General features: G+C 32.4%; 1 protein-coding gene across 1 annotated transcript in view; it reads left to right on the top strand.

Moving 5' to 3' along the window:
- LOC111057041 (dystrophin, isoforms A/C/F/G/H) overlaps positions 1-19,284 on the top strand; it is a 608,133-nt gene that overhangs the window by 339,414 nt on the left and 249,435 nt on the right. Inside the window, exons 48-50 of the mRNA XM_039431878.1 lie at positions 2,463-2,516; positions 11,282-11,493; positions 16,347-16,501. Of these exons, the coding sequence (XP_039287812.1) occupies positions 2,463-2,516; positions 11,282-11,493; positions 16,347-16,501 (421 nt within the window). The remainder of the gene's footprint in view (positions 1-2,462; positions 2,517-11,281; positions 11,494-16,346; positions 16,502-19,284) is intronic.

The raw sequence follows: 19,284 nt of genomic DNA, 5'->3' as shown, positions 1-19,284 counted from the left end.
TCTACAATGACATGACTGAGGAACTTAATATAAAATTTCAGCGTGCATTGAACTATGCAGTTAGGTTCATTATGATGCAAGAAGGGATGACCATATATCACACCTTTCTATAGGAGACTGCAATGGCTGAAACTGAAGGACCGGAGACAGTACTTTATAATTATGTCTTGCATATCACCTAGTTGTCGAAGGTAAGGGTCCGCAGTATCTGAAAGAGAGATTCACCCCTCTTGCGCACATCCACCACAGAAACACACGGCAGCACCAGTATTCCCTACAAATCCCACTCCACCGCACAGTTATGTACATCTCCTCTTCTACTGTGGTAACGTCCCGACTGTGGAACAATCTATCACCTGTGTTGATTTTCTCACCAAGCTTCTATTTGCTTAAATCGAGGCTTCTGTCATTAATAAATGATACATTAGCATAAGGTCATTATGATTGGCAGGGTTTGGTGCATTCATGCTCTCATTTCATTGTTCCTATCTCATTTACAGTTTCATAATAACTTCTCTTCTTTTTATTAAAAGTCTGATCACAATGTTTTGTAATAGGACCACCTTCATAGTTTATTCCTTACCTATTCCATCTACCCTCTATTGTATATGTATTATGAAGTTTAATATTTCATGGTATACTTTCATGATAAGTTTCATTCCACATGGATGCAAATAACAACTTTTCTTTCCTCCATTATTGCTAATGTGATCTAGTATAATATTGATGGCTTAATATATACTATATTATTTTCTTTGATACTGTATTTGTAATTGATTATACTGATGCAGAACTGTTAAATAATTATTTATCTCTTAAGTTTGATTTAATTTTATTGTCAATTTTTGTAAATGTTACCATAGGCAACAGCCTTGTAACAATTATCAATAAATATATCTACCTATCCTAATCTCCCACTTCACTCTTCAATCAAATGTTATAATATCTCGAAGACTGAACAAATTCTATTATGAAGAACATCAATTCAATCCACTTCTACAGATTATGAATCAACTGCAGGATACAATTTGTAAAAGAGAGACCGACATTGAGCACTCGAAGTGTGGATATAAAACACTCTCATAAGAAAAGTATTGCTTTCCCCCTCATACTCTCATTCTCGCTCTTTTCTTTATCGCACTCTTCCGTCACTTTCTTTCCCCCTCACACCCATTTTCTCTCCCAGTTGATCTCTCTCACACCCTCTTCCTTTCTTCTCAAGTTTCAGCATAGATTCACCCTCTCTTCCACTCTTTTTCTTCAAAATTTCATCCTTTTTTGACTCCCTTTTTTCAAGCTCCATTCTTGTGAACTTGTGCCGCTTGCTAATAAGCCTTTTCATTTTGTCAGATTAATTCAAAGTCCTCTCACCATTTTATTATGGCGGACGCCTGTTTTAAATGAAACTTCACTTCTATTTTATCTTTTTCTGCTACTCGTTCCTGTCCTTATTTTTGTCCTGTGCCACGTGCAACTGCCTCTTTTTCAAGTGTTATCCTGGAGAGTGCTCTCACTCTTTTTATTCATTATCCATTAGATCTACCCCGCACCTTGTTATTGTACTTCATTCTTCCCCTAATTACTTTGCTTTGTTATCGTAATGTTCTTCCTTGAGAATAAAATTATTTGTCTTCCAGTCTTTTATGTCGTTTACGTGTTTTTGGTTGTATTTCGAATGTAATCATTATCTTCACAAAACAGGATATACCAGGAATTGTTTGTACTATCTATGTTTGCTGTGTATGATTCTCGGCTTTTGTAGCTACATTATAATCAAAGCAAAATTAACAGTTCAACTGAACAACTCAACTATTGAATAAATCAATAATTCCTGAAATTTCATTCCATAAAATTTAATGAAACATAGTAAAAAATTTTGAAGTTGATATTGTTGGAAATGAAGCATCACTTTTTCCCCAACTCTCATTACTATTAACATGTTATTCCATGATTGTGTTTATGTTCTTGATGAACAATTGAATAAAAAGGAAATTAACATATTTCTGAACATCCAGATCTACAAGAATAAACGTTTATGTACTACCCCTTTTTGTATTAGTACTGTATCAGAGTGTATTGTTAACTCTCGTTTAGAAATCAACGTATTCCTCAAGATCCATAAAATATCTACAAATAAACTTCGTATAATTTATTCTATACTGCTTATCCTAATATGTTTTAACTCTCCATTGTAATGTGTAAACTATATTTTAACATATTATTTGAAATATACGAGGATATGGTTTAATAATTTTATAGTTTTTGTATTGATGAGACTAAAATTCCATAAGATTCTACTAATGAATTTCAAATAATTATTTATTACTTTTCGATTTACTTATTCATTGATTTAACTTTAAAAATGTTGGTACTCTTCTATTGTAAGCATAATTCGAGAAACTATGGTTGAATAATTTGTAATTTGTAATTTTGATAATAACTGATGTTTGTGCTCTCGCCAGTGACTGCGGCAACAGCAAGCAGAGGCCTTTACCACCTGCGCGATTGCCTCAGAGGTAAAAGCACAGCAATTAAATCAGACAGCAGCGCATAATTTGTTTTCTGTGAGCTACCCTGCTCGAATTTGGCGCCACTGCAAACAAATTTGACTCCAGTACCAACCATAGTACTACTCTATATAGTACTTGCTTGCATGCGGTTTCATTACCACTGGCACTCACTGGTTTTTCCCTGCAAATAATTATGTGTGGTACGGCTATGACAAACTTGGCTGGCTTCCCCTATAGTAACAGACGTATTTCTTGCAAACTACCGCAGTGTTATATGTTTCCCCAACTGAATTGCTGCTTTAGCACCACTGCCCTTTAACTTGTTGGCATTGGTTTTTGCTCCCTTAACTACATGTTCCATGCGATAAATGTTTCTTATTTCAATTGTTATACTCTGTACAACCTTGTTACCCTGTTGGACACCCAAATAATATGTTGTGAAATGTCCTTTTCCATTTAATATTGGTCAATTCTCATGAACAATAATATGCTTTAAATTTCCTAATACTGGTAAGTAATATTGGTTAAATTTGTACCTGCATTATCAAATTGCTCTCTTTAGACTACTTACATTGGTTTATAACCAAATAGTAATAATAATTACTACCATAAGAAGTATGTTTCCCCTTATGAGATCCAAAACTACTTTATTATATGAGATTGGAGGGATGTAGAATAATGTATCAAGTAAGAACAACTATAAAACTTTCATAATGAAAACTAATATGCAATAAAGTTCAGAATATTGTAAACTATAAATTTATAATATATTTATAGATATACTTATATATATTTATACTATAAATATATTTTTATAGATAAAAAAAATATCTTGATTATCGTGAATCTTGTATATTGATCTTGTCCAATTGTTGACTTATCGCATTGCCTCTCGGTACAGCTAAAGATAGTCAACCTTCATTCTTCATCTACATATATGAATTCAGAATAATGATATAGGTACCTGTATATTACTGTACCATACAATAAAATATTACTGTATATTACTTTTTCCAATTTCTACATAATCTCAATAATAGTGACACTAATAATGCTAATTGCTCAGTGACCACACTGAGGAGCAATGTTTTTTCGGTAGGCCTAATCAGATACTGCTATAATACCAATTTATTCAATTCTTCAATACTGACTTGTTATTCTATTTGAGGTAACTTCCAATCAATTCCCATGTAATAACTTCTTAGGTTGTTCTTCAAAGTTATTAATAATAATAAAATTATTATTATTATTAGTATTATTATTGTTATTATTATAAGTTGTCACAGAAGATACTCCTAAAATTCAATTGATATCATTCTAACTGGAATGTTGTTGATCATAAGTAATTCTATAGCTATAATATTAAATTTTCATAGCTTACAGTAGCAAATTCAAATTTATTCGTGTAAAGATTCCTGTATTTTTTTTAGTCTTTTAAAGATTTATGAAGAAAATGATGAATACTATTATTCTATTTTTATTTCAACCACTAGCTTGCAATACTAGGTTTTCAAAATTCATCTGATTTAATCCACAATTTCTTTTCATTGTAGGAAGTCAGCTCCTTTGTCTCATTAAAAGCTGTTCCAATTGAGCATGAAGGGTCACTGGGCACTGCACAAACTATTATCCTACTATCCACGATTCTCTTGGTTTCCAAAGTTTTTACAATTTACTCATGTTATGTTGCTCGGATGAATCGATTGTTACGCTCACTATTATTGAACACTATACATCACGTTTTCAAGTTCAACATGATTGAATGTTTTATGTGTTTGACTAGTGTGTTGGAAGATTGTCAAGTAAAATTCATTTGGTTTTGATCTATTTATTCAGTTTAACAGTTCTCTCATAGATTATTTTAGTTTTCACTTCATTTTCAGTTTCAAACATCAAAGAATGTTAACTCAATGATCAATTAATTGATCTTCCTGAAGGTTTGCTAAAATAATGAATACTTACAACAACTTTAGGACACTGAAGAACATGGAAACTATTATTTGAACGTTTTACCAAGCACACTCACACTTTAGCTCACTTGTAGATTATATAGACACAGTAGTCAGGTTATTCGGAACCCACCTAAAACTGTAGGTCCATTCATTTTTCATCATCATTACCCACGCACAAGCCTAGAGCTCATGTGGGCGTCAGAGCATCACCCTCAGCGAAACAAAAATGAAATTTCTTCATCATGATACTCTATTAATACTTCGTTCGGAATGGTTAATTCAATCAGTTAATATAAAATTTTATAATTGAAAGAAACAACTGTTATCTCCATCAACTTCAAGTTTCATCAGTTTTCATGTATTATTGAACAATAATACAGTATAATGTCACCATCGTTAATCTGTATGCTTCTCATCAGTTGGACGACACTAGACTAATAATAATATTCGTATGGCTTTTATTGGTGGGGAGTTCCCGACGGAAGTTTCACCTCTCCTGATTATATCATTTAAGCGGTCAATGGGCCTCACAACTCTCATACTTCAGCCGGGACCGACAACTTGACGAGCCCGTCCAACTAAAGCCCAACACGGGAGTGACCTGTTCAAAAACTGTTTGTGATGAGCATGTTTGAACCGGGGATCTCTATTCTGCTACGTAAGCACTCTATCCACTAGTGGACCACGGATCACTACGTTGGACAATCATTATTACATTTTAAAAATGTTAATTTCATATACTTGTATTCCACTTTAAAAAGGTTTTTTATCATTCTTCAAGAATGCATGTGCTTTTTCTCATTCACAATCGATAATACAATAGTAATTTTATCCGTTTATTAATAATCACACAATAATGAACTCATTTTTTTCTCCATCTATGGATAATCACACAATAATGAATTGATTCTATTCTCTAGTGAAAAGCTGTTCTTTGAGTACGTCTAGTGCCACCATTATTATCCATTGTCTAGCGACTGTTACCCTCATTTTTATCAGTCAATCAGCAACAGTTCTCTTTTCTTTCACGAAATTTTCCGCTTCGAAAGCTTTGAAACGAACGCTTCTCGCGCTTCATTGAGCTTATTGGGATGCATTTCTAGCTCCAATTCGTCCATTATCATCATGCTCTGCCTGACTAGATTACGTGCAATAATAGAGATTCATCGATCTGTTGTATGGGGCACATTATACTTCATTACAGTACAGATTGGAGGAATAATTCTCCCTTCATCAAGACAACTAATACCCCTTCACATGCAGGTTGGTCCGAAACATCAAATACAACTATAAACGGAGAATAGCAACAGTGAAAAGTGGTTCCTACAAATTGTTCTATATGTTTTGTGTTCTTCGAAATTTCCCAAAAGCCCTATGTACAGGGCCCGGCATAAAAACCTGACGATTTTTGAAGGATAATAACTAAAGTGAGTTTCGTACAATTAAATCATATAATATATCATATTGAAGATCAAATTTTGCTATTTATAGTGAATTAGATAGATTACTCACAAAGTTTTTATTTGTACATTATGTCAGCCAAATGATGTCCGTTACTTCTCACGCATTCACTTGAGCTAATTCTAAAATTTGCCATTGCTCGCTCAATCATCACTTGTGGAATTGCTTCAATTTCTCGTTGAATTGCCTTCTCTAGTTCTTTGGATTATTGGCTGCTCAATAACGGTAATTTTGTTTATTCACAAATCCCGACAAATGAAAATGTTCCTCGTCACTTGAAAGAAAAACGACATCCTGGTGGACATTTTCGAGAATGATCTCGCAAGCGGCTTTGCAATGTGCCCAATAATTTATTTGCATTAAGTTGTTGCACTAACATTATCTATACGGATGGAATTTTAGGTCTGAATGAAGAATTTGTCTGACACTTCGACCAGAAATGGCTAGCGCAACAACATGTTTCGCTGCTGAACGTCGTGGAGACCGTGTAACAGCTACTCGGGCGTTTTTCAGGCGTTCTCACGGTTCGTTTTCGTTCTGTTGGTTTTGTTTTTGAAGCGGACAACGTGTTCCTGAAATTCTTCACCCACAACAAGATCGTTTTCCTACTGGGAACAGGCGCGTGTCGATTTAAATTATTGAAATGTCTGCGACATAAACTCTGTGTTAAAATAATTGAGTCATTATTTTTAAAATAAGCTTCAATCACAATCGCTTGATGATCACTTGACCACGACATACTGGCTACTGAAATGGCAAGAATACACCTGTCGATGTACAACATTCCCGCCTTTTCAATGACAGTGGTTCAAACATAACAATCACTACAAAATCGTCAGATTAATATGCCGGTCCCTGTATAAGAAAATGATTTTGAAAAAGATTTTTTTTTATTCAGTTTGGTAATACATTCATTTGACATTTTGGTCATTATTTCCTTGTATATTTGTACTCAGTTCAAAATTCGATCAATTTAAACATTTGATTTAGAAATTCAATTTATCTTTGCATACAGATGGGTGATTAATGTTCCAATAATTATATGATTTAATCTCATATTTATGATTATTGTCTTTCTGCTCGTGGCTCGATTCATTCATTGCTCTGCCAAAGTTTTTTTGTAATTCACTTCCTCTATATGATTGGTGAACTTATTACTTGATTTAATGAATATTATCATCAATATGATTCATGGCAAAATGTCTCACTGAGATATCATGCTAGTTTCCACAATTTTTCAATCTTTGATAATCTTTTTTGATGAGAGATGCGTAGGAGAAAAGTAGACAGACACTCCAGAGTTATACAGTAGTCAGTCGCCATATATTCTGGAGAGTGACTGATCTTTCTAATTATTTTTTTACCCACCAAAAAATAAAATTAGCTATTTGAGAATAAAGCCTTATTGATGGGAATTTATTTCCGATCCTTCATATAATAGATTTGGTTAGGAAGATTCCTTTCCTACCATGCTTCTCTTCAGATACTTTCAAAACATTTGGAGTGGAATGATAATGAAATATCTTCAAATTAATTGATTTTCAAATCTTTCCAAGTGTAATGATAATGAAAAGTTTCCATAAGAAAATATTACAAAACGATGAGAATAATATTCAACGGTTCCTTCCAATTATTCTGGACGTTTTAACATTCCATCTTATCAAGTAATGCCAAAGTTTTGCAATAGAGTTCTTTTCCTCGGCAAAATTCCTGCTCGAAGACGAATTCGAGATGTCCAATTACCATTCAGTGAGAAAACTTTCTCCAAGTCCGTTTCAAGTTGAGGCTTCTTCTAAAAGCTGTTTTATTCCTTTTCTTTGGTAAGTACAGTATCAAAAGTTAGAGAAACTATGTTTTAAAATCCAATTTGCTTTTTAAGTTGGCGCATTTGATCATCAAAAACGTCGTTTTGACTTGAAAGTTATTCTGTGGAAAGAATTGGACGGAGAGATTAGAATATGCTACCAACTCCCAAACAATTGAATCTCTCCCTTCGTTGCTCCTAGAAACTAGGTTTCCATTCAATGAATGAATTACTATTTTGCTTGTTTTAAATTGTCAATCATCCGCAATTATTGGTTCAATAATGAAATAAATTTTCAATGCTATTACGGATAAGACAAAATTTTGTATTTCTTTAGAATTAATTTAATTGATTTTTTCATAATTGAAAATTTTCAGTCATTCTATTTTTATTGTTTCAATCAATGATAAAACAAATTTTCATTGATTATACAATTAGACAATTTTTTTTAAATTCAGTGTTACACGTATACTATTTAAGTATCTTCTTGAAATGTATGTATTCAGGGCTACTCATTTTTATTTTAAAAATAGCATTATATTACCCTTTCCTGAAAAGTTTTTTATATAAAATAATAGGTCAAAAACAAAAATTAAAACTACTCTAGTGTCGATGTTTCACGTCATCTTCAGGTTTTAAAAATAAATTTCAGATGAACGTTATATTAATAAAAAAAAGTTACTAGCCTATAATTACTAAAGTCTATAAAGTTATTCATTAGTGAAACGTTTATTTGAAATTTACCTGAAGATGATGTGGAACATTGAAACTAGTAGTTTTAATTTGTGTTTTTAATATATGATTTTGTATTAAAATCTTTCCAAAAAAGGGTACTATTTATAAAGGCTATTTTATAAATAAAACTATTCAAGTATTAAAGGTAACCACCTAATTCTCGGCCTCCTCCTCCTCCTCTTCCTTATCCCCCTCCTCTTCCTCTTTCATTGTGCTCCTCACCAGTCGTCACTTAGCTTTTGTTTTGTCCCAGTTTTCATTAGCGGCGAAATTGCCGTGCAAGTGACTGGAGTGACACGTCTTCCCAAGAGGCACTTGGTTCCAACTTTTCATCACGTGACACGTTTGACGTGTCACAAGTCAACTAAATTTTGTTTTTCCCTTCTTAATTTCACGCCTTCGAATTAAATTAAACGTGTCAATTTGATGCCTCCTCTAAACTCGTTTAGTATTGTTTTGAAAATTGTTTTTTCCTGTGAATTCTCTGTGATGCGCAAAGAAATAGTCTTGCTGTCACAACTACAATAAATATTTCTCATATATTTATCTATAAGATTAGATCTTAGGACAACCATATGAAGCAATAATAGAATAATGAATTGATAGCATTTCAATGAAGTACCTCACAGGTTTCTGTTAGGGGTCTACATCTACAATAAAGTAAGAATTGATTTGAAAATTATGGCATGAGAAGTGTTACTTGTAGTAAATGGAGCTCTGCTATCAACTATTTTCATCCTCACATCATAAAATCTCAGTTTGGAAAGCTCCTATAGATGAAGATTAGAGAACACTCTTAACATTGGCCTTCAAATTCAGCCTCCATTATGAACTAGACTGTTTGGCAACGCTTACAAATGTATTAATTTCCTTTCTTTCAGCTATGGAAAAATAGTTTAAACGCATGTCAAAATTCCGTTTAAAAATAAGTATTGATGATGTGTCACTCATCACTGTACAGATAAATACTTTGTAGAATTTTTAGATGTACTGTGAAAGACAGAACCTTGTCATTGAAACTAATTTATGTCATAAAAATAGAAGGCAAGATATTATCAATATTATTGAATCGTTGGAGATATTTTTTTGAAATTTTAAGGACCACAACTAGACAATAGAAAATGAAAGTCATTCAACTCATTAATGCAATGGAATTTAATGCATATTATATCATTAACACAATAGAAAACTGGACATAAGAGGTTGACAATATTATATCACAACATATAAAAATGGTTCTTAGAGAATCAACTTTTAGCAAATAACAAATCTTTTGTACTAATTATTATACGTGGGCCCTATTATTTAATTTGGAATGTATTTGGTTTTGAGCTAATTTTATCCTCCCCATATCCTTATTATATTTCCAATAAATGGTATAATAACAAGGGATTATATTGTGAATTGAAAATGAATCAATTGATAGGTAATACATTGAAGGTGCATTCTGACAAGCTCATAATGATCACATTACAAAAGCGATGTTTGGTTTAAATATCCTTTTCCTGGTTCATAAACCCATTCATTAAACGAAAACACTCTACTCCCCGGAAATAATTGGTCATTATTTCATCTGAAATCTCAGACAATACTTATCAAACAACAAAGGCATTGGACATGGTAGGCTATTTTGTTCGTTTAATACGATGGATTTCAGAACAAAGTTTGATCGCTAATAATATTATTCATCATTACATTGTTAATGCCTCCAATAATGGCCATTTATGTTTTGATGAGATTTTGTAATGTATTATGTGTTATTTGTTCTCTGAAAAATTATATGCACAAATTTTGAATATTCCTGATAAAAAATTACATTGTATTGTAGTGAAATGTTGGCTTTTCCTCATTAAGCAATAATGCTCTTAAGCTTTCCAGTATGAGTTTTATTACAGTGTATCGATAATTTGATATTTTGTCTACAAATAACATACTTCTTATATTATTAAGAAATTTCATGATGAAATGATTTTTGATTTTTCTGAAAGCACTGATGACTCCCCAAACTTTATTATATGCTATTCTGGCTATTCTATTCATCTTAACTTTTTCAACTCAATACTGTACAATTGCAAACTTGAAAAGTATCATCCGGTGACTAGCAATTCATCAATATTATGTAATTTCATTCATCCTCACTCTTTTGGGACAGACTGTCCCATTCAGTCTAGGACAGACTGTTCTGAAAACTATTTTTTCGTAATCCGACATCAATCTCTCATAGATTACAGTACATAATATTAGCATAGATTCATTTTATTGTGAATATGAAACAAAATTCTGGTTATGGAAATATCTTTTCTATCTTGTAAAACTCTTGAAATCTGAAATTGTTTCTTTCATCTTCATCATGTCTTTTAAACTATCATCTTGAAAACTGGTGAATCTTGAACTAATGTATCAGTGAAATGAGCTGCATTTCAAATGAAATTGAATTTCATTCATATTATGCATTTATAGAATCAATCTTATTATATTGTTCATTGTTGTTCAGTCTCAATACATCATTCAACATTAATTCCACTTTGAAAACAAAAATGTAATACACTTTTCATTCGAATTTCAAAGACTGATAATAATAAAAGCTCAAGAAACCAGAAAGAGAGGTAGAGAGATTTGTTAATATTGAAATCATTGACATTCTTTACCAAAAATAAACACATCCATAGCTAGTTTGAACTATATACAAGTCATGTGAATCAGGAACGCGTTTTAAGATTCTGGGCCCTCTTCAACTTCAGCATACAGCGACTTGATACTTCTTCCAAAGCAATATTTGTATATCATTATTTAACATGTTTTATGTATTGTGTTTGCAGTGACTAAACTGAGAGAGCACTGGGACGAGACGAACGCTAAAGTGATGCAGCGCAAGACACAGCTGGACGCCATGTTGAGTGACAGCCAGCGCTATGAGCGGGAGCGACTCGAAGTAGAGGCGTGGCTCACTCGCATGGAGACAAAGTTTGACAACATGCACACAGTTGGCTACACTGCTGATGTACTCGAGGCCCAGCTCAGGGAGCAGAAGGTCAGGAATACAATATAAAGGGCTTGAAATAATAATTTGATAATTCAGATTTAGCATACATAAGTCTTTGTGCCCTCTTCATAAAGGCACAATATAAAATGAAATACTATACCTAACATATTGTTATAATGATATGTGACAATATCTTCATGTGAACTTAGATTGGCGTTATCGAACGTAGTGCATATGACCCATAGTGGCTGGCCACTAACGGTGGAACATGCATGATAAACATGCATACACATGTATGTTTATCATGCACATACCCATGCCCATCACCATGATGCATGTTTGTCATCAGAGAAAGGCTTCTAACATAAAATAAACAAACAATAACAATTAATAAACCACTGGAAAATTACAAATTATACTGATGGAAAAATAATTTTTCCTACAGTTACGTTGAAAAGTGGCCATTGCTGCACTGATTACAGAACGCAAAGAATCACTTTTCCGCTCTAGTGCGGGAAAAATTTTTCTGCACTCCAGATTTGCAACATGGCAACGCAAAATACTTAGTAGGTTATATGGAGCAACAGTGCAGCAAAATAAAAATGAAGTTGGTAACAGTGACTGGGCTGCTATAGTGAGCAGAGGTGCAACGAAGCACAACGCGCTAATTATTATTCATTATAATATATTATAACCAAGGACAACGAGGACTTTAGGATTTTAGGATTAAGGTTTTTATCAATAATAAAATTACACAGAAAAACATTTGATGGATTTCAGGCAATTTTACCCATAATTACCCACTTTTCATATTCAATGGTAACTGTAGGAAAAACTTAATGTGAAATACGTGCGCAAAGTTCCTCTGCTGCACTCAAGATTCCATTCCATCTCGCCTACGGCTCGGGCGTAAACGTTTCTTTCGGTGCAGCAAACTGACACTTTGCGCACTAGTTGCACAAATAACTATTTTGTCATAGTCATTCAATTTCAGCTGTTTTCCGCACATGAAATCAAGCCGGCAAACAGCTGTTTGCAGAACAAATAAACATATGATTCCCATTACAGCATACCAAAGACCTTATAGATGCATAGACCCACATGCAGCGCTAGTGTCGTATTTGGAATTGAAATCGGCCATTGAGGGGGCAACCTATAAGATTATTACATACCAATGCCTTTGTAATCTATAACATTACAGATATATAGATATAATATATCATGCTAAAATACCCCAATGGTGGCCTTCAATTTCAAGTATGAGCTATCATTGGGAAGGCATAGGCATTGTGGGTCTATATCTCTTTAAGGTCTTTGTAGCATACTATACTGTAATGAAACCATATGTTTTCTTTACAGTCGAGTATGTTTCCTAGTTCCGAAATAGGAACAGCATAACTGCTACAAAAAAACCACCTTCAGCACTCCAGGTGGAAGTTTTGTCAACTTCCACAAAATTCCTAATTCGGAATTTGTAAACTAGGTTTATAGAATGCATTCAGTAACATCAGCACAAGCAGGTAATGTTTTCTATTTCTTAATTCTTCTGTTATTCTTCTCAATTTTTCTATTCTTCTTTAGATTAGTATGACAAAAAATAGTGTACGTTACTTGGACGTGAATGTCTTTTGCAGTGCTCGAATAAAATTCTAGTCTCGGCTAACGCCTCGACTGGAAACATCATTCTCGCCTGCAAAGGGCCTCTTCCCGTCCTTGTAGCTAAAATACTATTACCTCAAACAGAGCAGTAAAGTAAAAATAACCCCGAAAAATTCTGCTCAAAGCCTTTCCCTGTGATGTCGCAACAAGGTATGATGTCATCATGTGTATCATGCATGTTCTATTGTTAGTGGCCAACCTTAGAAAAGCAATAAATCTAATCATTAACCAGATAAATGTGGAATTGACTCAGCACCGATGTGAACTGCGCTGCAGAAGAGTATCTTAATGATGTTATCCTTAACAGACCTCATACCTGGTAAACTGTTTACATTTTAAAATATATCTATTGCATAAAAATCTGTAAATTATAGTTGCATTATAGCAGTGTGACTATAAATCAAAATACTGTGTAAGTTTGAGAGAATGCCTTATTTGAAGATAATATTGAAATGAAATCTATTTATGAGCAATACAGAAAAGGAACCCTGAATAAATCAATAAAACACATCGATAAAAGAGGAGAAAATGTTCAATATCTTGAAAAATTGATAGAAATGATGCAATAGTCTAATAATTGAAAAACATAGGACAGTGACTTCCAAACTAGAGTACGTGTTGACATTCTTTCCTTGTGCTATTGATAATTATCGATATAGGCCTACTATGCATTCTGAAAACAATTATTTTGAGGAACCAGTCTGTGGCTCACAGAAAATTGGAAAATAGAGTAGTATTACGTATTAAATAATGCTGGATCGTATTCTACAAATTAAATTGAGCTAATTCTATGTGTCCTGATGAGAAGTTTGAAATTGAAATTGAAATTTATTCATAACACTGACAATTTACAAACAAAATTAAATGAACTTAACAAATCAGTACAATAATCTTGAAAAAATAAAAACTAAAATACATAATATAATATTATCTTCTAATTCTATTTATATAAATGAAAATAATTAAAAACTAAAAAAACATTATGTAGCGTCAGAGTTATGATTAAGGTACTTCATAAGCTATTAGCTGAGTTGAAGTTACCCACTCTGAAAATTAAACTATTTGACCTTTGCAAGAGACAGAAGCCTCGAAAAAAAATTAACAGAAAATCTTTGTCTATTCACAGAAAATGAATTGAAAGGAGTGAACATTACAGAAGTTATTTATAGAAACCAAAAGGTATAATACAATCCTAGGAAAATAAATTAAGAAGAATTTGAGGACATATACATTTTTATATTAATATATGAGCTAAAGTCATAATATATTAATGAAAAAAATAGATAAATAATAATCCTGAGACAGAAAAATTGTTAGAACCCTAGGAAGCAATAGTAGAAATTGCCAAAAGAATGTAAAAAAATAATTCATGTGAAAAAGAACTCCTCAATCTCATCAAAATCAAAATTGAATAAAAAGTGCTTCAATTTCTTAAAAAATGTTATCAGTGAGCCTGTGGATGTAATATGTAGAGGTAACTTATTAAAGGAATTTGGAGCACTGTAATCGTAAAACCGTTTGAAGGCTTCACATGAATGGTTTGCAAGAACAACCAAATTTCTGTCTCTCAATCTGTTTGAGAAAACTAAGGTATTCCCTGTAATCTGACCACTTCTTAAAAAGAATATTCTCAAGACCCTGAAAATATATAAATGCCTTAAAGGCAATATATCCAAGGCCTGGAAGTAGGGAAATGAATGAGCTCTCCTATGTAATGATGTCATCATTCTAATCAATCTTTTTTGTGCAATAAGTATAGAGTTTAAATTAGTTTTATATGCACCCCCCCCCCCCAACAGCTTAGCCCATATTGAAGCTTGCTATTTGCAATAGCGAAATAAACAGATCTCAGAATTTCTCTAGGGCAAATGAATTTCAATAAATAAAATTTACGAAGCATCATATTCATGTGCTTTTTGAGTGATTGGATGTGAACCTTCCAATTGCAGTTCTCTTCCAATTGAAGTTTGATACTGTAATTCAGCGAGAGAGATTTAAAGCAGGTTCAAATCCATTGATTTATCAATATCATTCACCTCATCATGACAAGCAGTGGATTGAAGTTAAACTCTAATTTAAGTTAAACCCTGAAAAAAGTAGAATACGATTTTAGTAGGTATGTAATACGACATTATAGTGATGACAAACGTATAAGATACTCATAATAAGAAAGACCAATTTTCATTGTGTAAGAAAATTGCGACTAATTTGTAAAGTTGTCATAAATATTTGAAGTATTATTATACATCTCATAGAAAAGAATTATCAAGTTATTTTATTTTTGTTGAATGAATTTCAATAATATAATGTTCGCATCATTAATTTATAATGATATTGAAAGGCTTGAGAATAAACTAATAAATTCTATGGATGAATGTTACTGTGGTCAAAGTAATGAATATCTGCCAGTGACGTTGCTTTGATGAACAAACTAGAATACTGGCTAACGTTATTTGCTCATGCTATTGATCATTATTGCTATTACCATCAGGATTACGAGTACGGTAAACTTTCATCTTTTCATCGTCAAATGAACTAACTTTGATATCAAAACCAGATGCTATAGCTATCGAGGATTTCATGATCAGGTTTGATCCTAGTAATTCACTAATTCCTCTTGGATAAACAAAAGACTGAAACTTCCCATTCTGGCATTAAAGGAAAAATCATTTTGTGCTTCTTTATAATATCAGAAAACTCCCCTACATCATAGATCAGTATTATAATTTTGAGAGAAGGAATATGACAGTATCACTTTATTTATGAAGTTTTCTACTTCAAGTTTAATAAAAAGTAGAGTAGGGAAGTTTCTCTTACTATATGAGGAGTTTCAAAATACAGATTAATTGAAATCAAGATACTCATAAATATAGGAAATTCATCTGTAGTTTGAAATGCCTTTTTATTCAGTATGGATAACTAACACAATATCACCTTCACAACTACTTTGAAAATTTCCCCTATTTCAAATAAAGATTGAAAAATGAGAAAACTTGATAATGAAATCAAAAAGAAGTTCTTCTTCTTAGAACATTATGTAACTTGATTTCTCTTGGAGTTCAGGTAGTAATCACCACCATTCTCTGTTCTGTGTATTAGATTAGCTGATGAATAATTGCAGAATATTAAAACTAGTTCTGATAAGTTGAAGAATATTGAAGCTGAATGTTGATTATTCAATGATTTTATCATGTTAATTTTTGTAAATGTCCAATAAATTGGCACTTTTATATTTTTTCCAGTCATTCCATGTTGATCTCCACCAGTACAAACATAAGATCGAGCTGTTCAACCAACTAACGCAGAAGCTGATAGCAGTCTACCAACAGGATGATACAACCAGGGTCAAGAAGATGACTGAAAATGTCAACCAAAGATATAGCAATCTCAACTCCAAGTGAGTATGGATCTAGAGAAAAGATAGCGTAAGAAGATATCACATGATATATGTTCCAAATTTCATTGTTAAATCAAGCCGATAGTCGTTCTTATTCCTGAAGTAATGTGACAATGGTAGTCTCTCATACTGTGTCGTTCTAAAGGCGTGTCCACACTGAACAAATGTTCCACATACATGTTCGGCAAACATGTTTGTTGAGGGGCTCAGGGACAAACACTTTGAAAAGTTTGGACAATCATTGTTTGTCAAACAAAAAATGTTTTTCCAAACATTTACAGTGTTTGCTGTAAAACATAGAACCTGTTCTTCCCACTTAGAAATATTTTGTTTGGTGACGCGACCAGACTGGCCACGGGCAAACATTGTTTGTCAAATATGATAAAATTCGCCCAAACTGTTTCAGCAAAAATTTTCAGTGTGGACACTCACACCCGTCTAAAATAGCAATAGTCGACAGTAATCGGATTGAGATAACAGAAAAAGGCTTGAAATTTTGTATTTTGTACTACAGATACAGTACCAACTAACCTACTGTATTTCTAAGCCGAAAGTCCAAGTTATATATTTTGGGCTCATGTTGTTCCATATATATCTTTGGTTCCTATCAATTCTATTTCTATCAATAATGAAAATAGACTTGCAATTGCATAATTTGCAGGTTCATCCCAATGTTACTCATGTAAAGTTGTAAACAAAAGACAGGTCAACCTATCATGAATGAAAGGTGCATATATGATGAAGTAGTTCGTTGGACAATTGCTTATTCATGGTCATCATTCTCACCAATACACAGTTAAGATGAATTTTGTTGCTAATCCGTATTTCCAGCGAATGTTGTTCTCCAACAGTCTAGTTGGATTTGTGCACATCTTGTCCAATATTGTAAAAATTCATGTCCATTTTGTATCAAAGGAAGACTTTGACCCAACGTATTAAAAGGCAAATTTATGCATGAGTTTGGAAAGCCTATGCAAAAACAAAAATTTAGTGTGATGAGGAACTCCAATATGTTTTTCTTTCATCTCAAACTACATGGCATGTATTCATTTCGATTATAATGTGAACGATTCATCCATTCTCTTTTGTTGAAAAAAACTAATTTGATTTTTAATGTTTTGATAATTCCCAATCATCAATTATTCTAATGAAGAAAGTAATTGGTGTACTCAATTTCTTGGCTACTCATCTTCATTGAATACTGGACATTTTTTAATGTTATTGTTTTTATTCTTGTGTCCAATTATTTCTATCACAATGTTCAATCATATTGTAATTTTATGGACAGGAGGCTAACAAACTTATAAAATGTTGTGGTCTGATAAGAAGATCCTTAGTTGCTAGGTGCGGGCGCGGGTGGAAGTTTAATAAGCCAGTAATACCTGTTTGCTGTATTCTCAGTTTTAAAATTATGGCCTGATAATAATTCATAATTCTAGTTTATTATTTAAACTTAATAATAAACTAGCAAAAACTTAGCTGGTTAATTTAGCTTTTTTTTTGCTACATGTAGTAGCGTTTTTATACTATTGAAGGGGTAACTCGGTCCAGGGATCAACAGTTATGAGACCGTGACTGTAACTGATAATAGAAAACTTCCATTATCATCTGAAATAGAACCGATTTTGACCAAGGTCATGAATGGAATATGTTTTACAATCCACAATAATTGTGGATTAAAATGATTTTTAATGCATTTTTATCCACTTTATATTATTATTGTCACAAACAATAAATATATTCCTTAAAAAGTCAGAATATCCAAAAATGACTTATGTACTCTGACTGAAGTGACAGAACTGATCTGTTCCTATGTATTATGATTCACAGTTTTCTTGTATAAAATTCCTCTATATTATTGATATTTCATTGTTATAACAATCAACCACATATCACAGTAATTTCAGTTATTGAAGGTTAAATATTGTTTTCTGTCATCATCAACCTTCACATTACATTTCTGCAATCTTCTCAGATTCAAATAAATTCTGTCAGGTACTACTAAACCCTAGGCTCTTATGCTAGTTGTAAAGAAATTTAAAATATCGAAATTACAATATTATGAAATGGAAGACCATTTATTTCTACTTGAAATAAAATACTTATACAGAAAATACTTCCCAATAAGTAGGAATATTTTCTCAACTTTTCCCCAATCTAGTGACTCATAATTTTTACAATTCTTAAAATTTATGCATTCAATTATTCCTGATTATCAATCTTATAATTGAATAGTACTCCATAGTTTCCTGATCATTTACTTTGACCAGGAAGTCAAAGTATTACAGTTTTAACCAGATACAATTGCTCTCTCATTTAAATTTTTTAATTTAATTATAGTATTATCGGTTATCCTCCTTTGCTCTAATTAATTTTTTCACAAAAATTGAATCCACCACAATATTTTCCAGCTAATTAATTAACTGTTTATCAGTTTAAGAAACTTATGTACTCTGACTGAAGTGACAGAACTGATCTGTTCCTATGTATTATGATTCACAGTTTTCTTGTATAAAATTCCTCTATATTATTGATATTTCATTGTTATAACAATCAACCACATATCACAGTAATTTCAGTTATTGAAGGTTAAATATTGTTTTCTGTCATCATCAACCTTCACATTACATTTCTGCAATCTTCTCAGATTCAAATAAATTCTGTCAGGTACTACTAAACCCTAGGCTCTTATGCTAGTTGTAAAGAAATTTAAAATATCGAAATTACAATATTATGAAATGGAAGACCATTTATTTCTACTTGAAATAAAATACTTATACAGA

The sequence above is a fragment of the Nilaparvata lugens genome, chromosome 7 (genome assembly GCF_014356525.2).
Source record: "Nilaparvata lugens isolate BPH chromosome 7, ASM1435652v1, whole genome shotgun sequence".
Taxonomy (NCBI): Eukaryota; Metazoa; Arthropoda; class Insecta; order Hemiptera; family Delphacidae; genus Nilaparvata; species Nilaparvata lugens.
The sequence above is the reverse complement of the archived record's forward strand: the minus strand, read 5'-3'. Positions and strand labels throughout refer to the sequence as shown.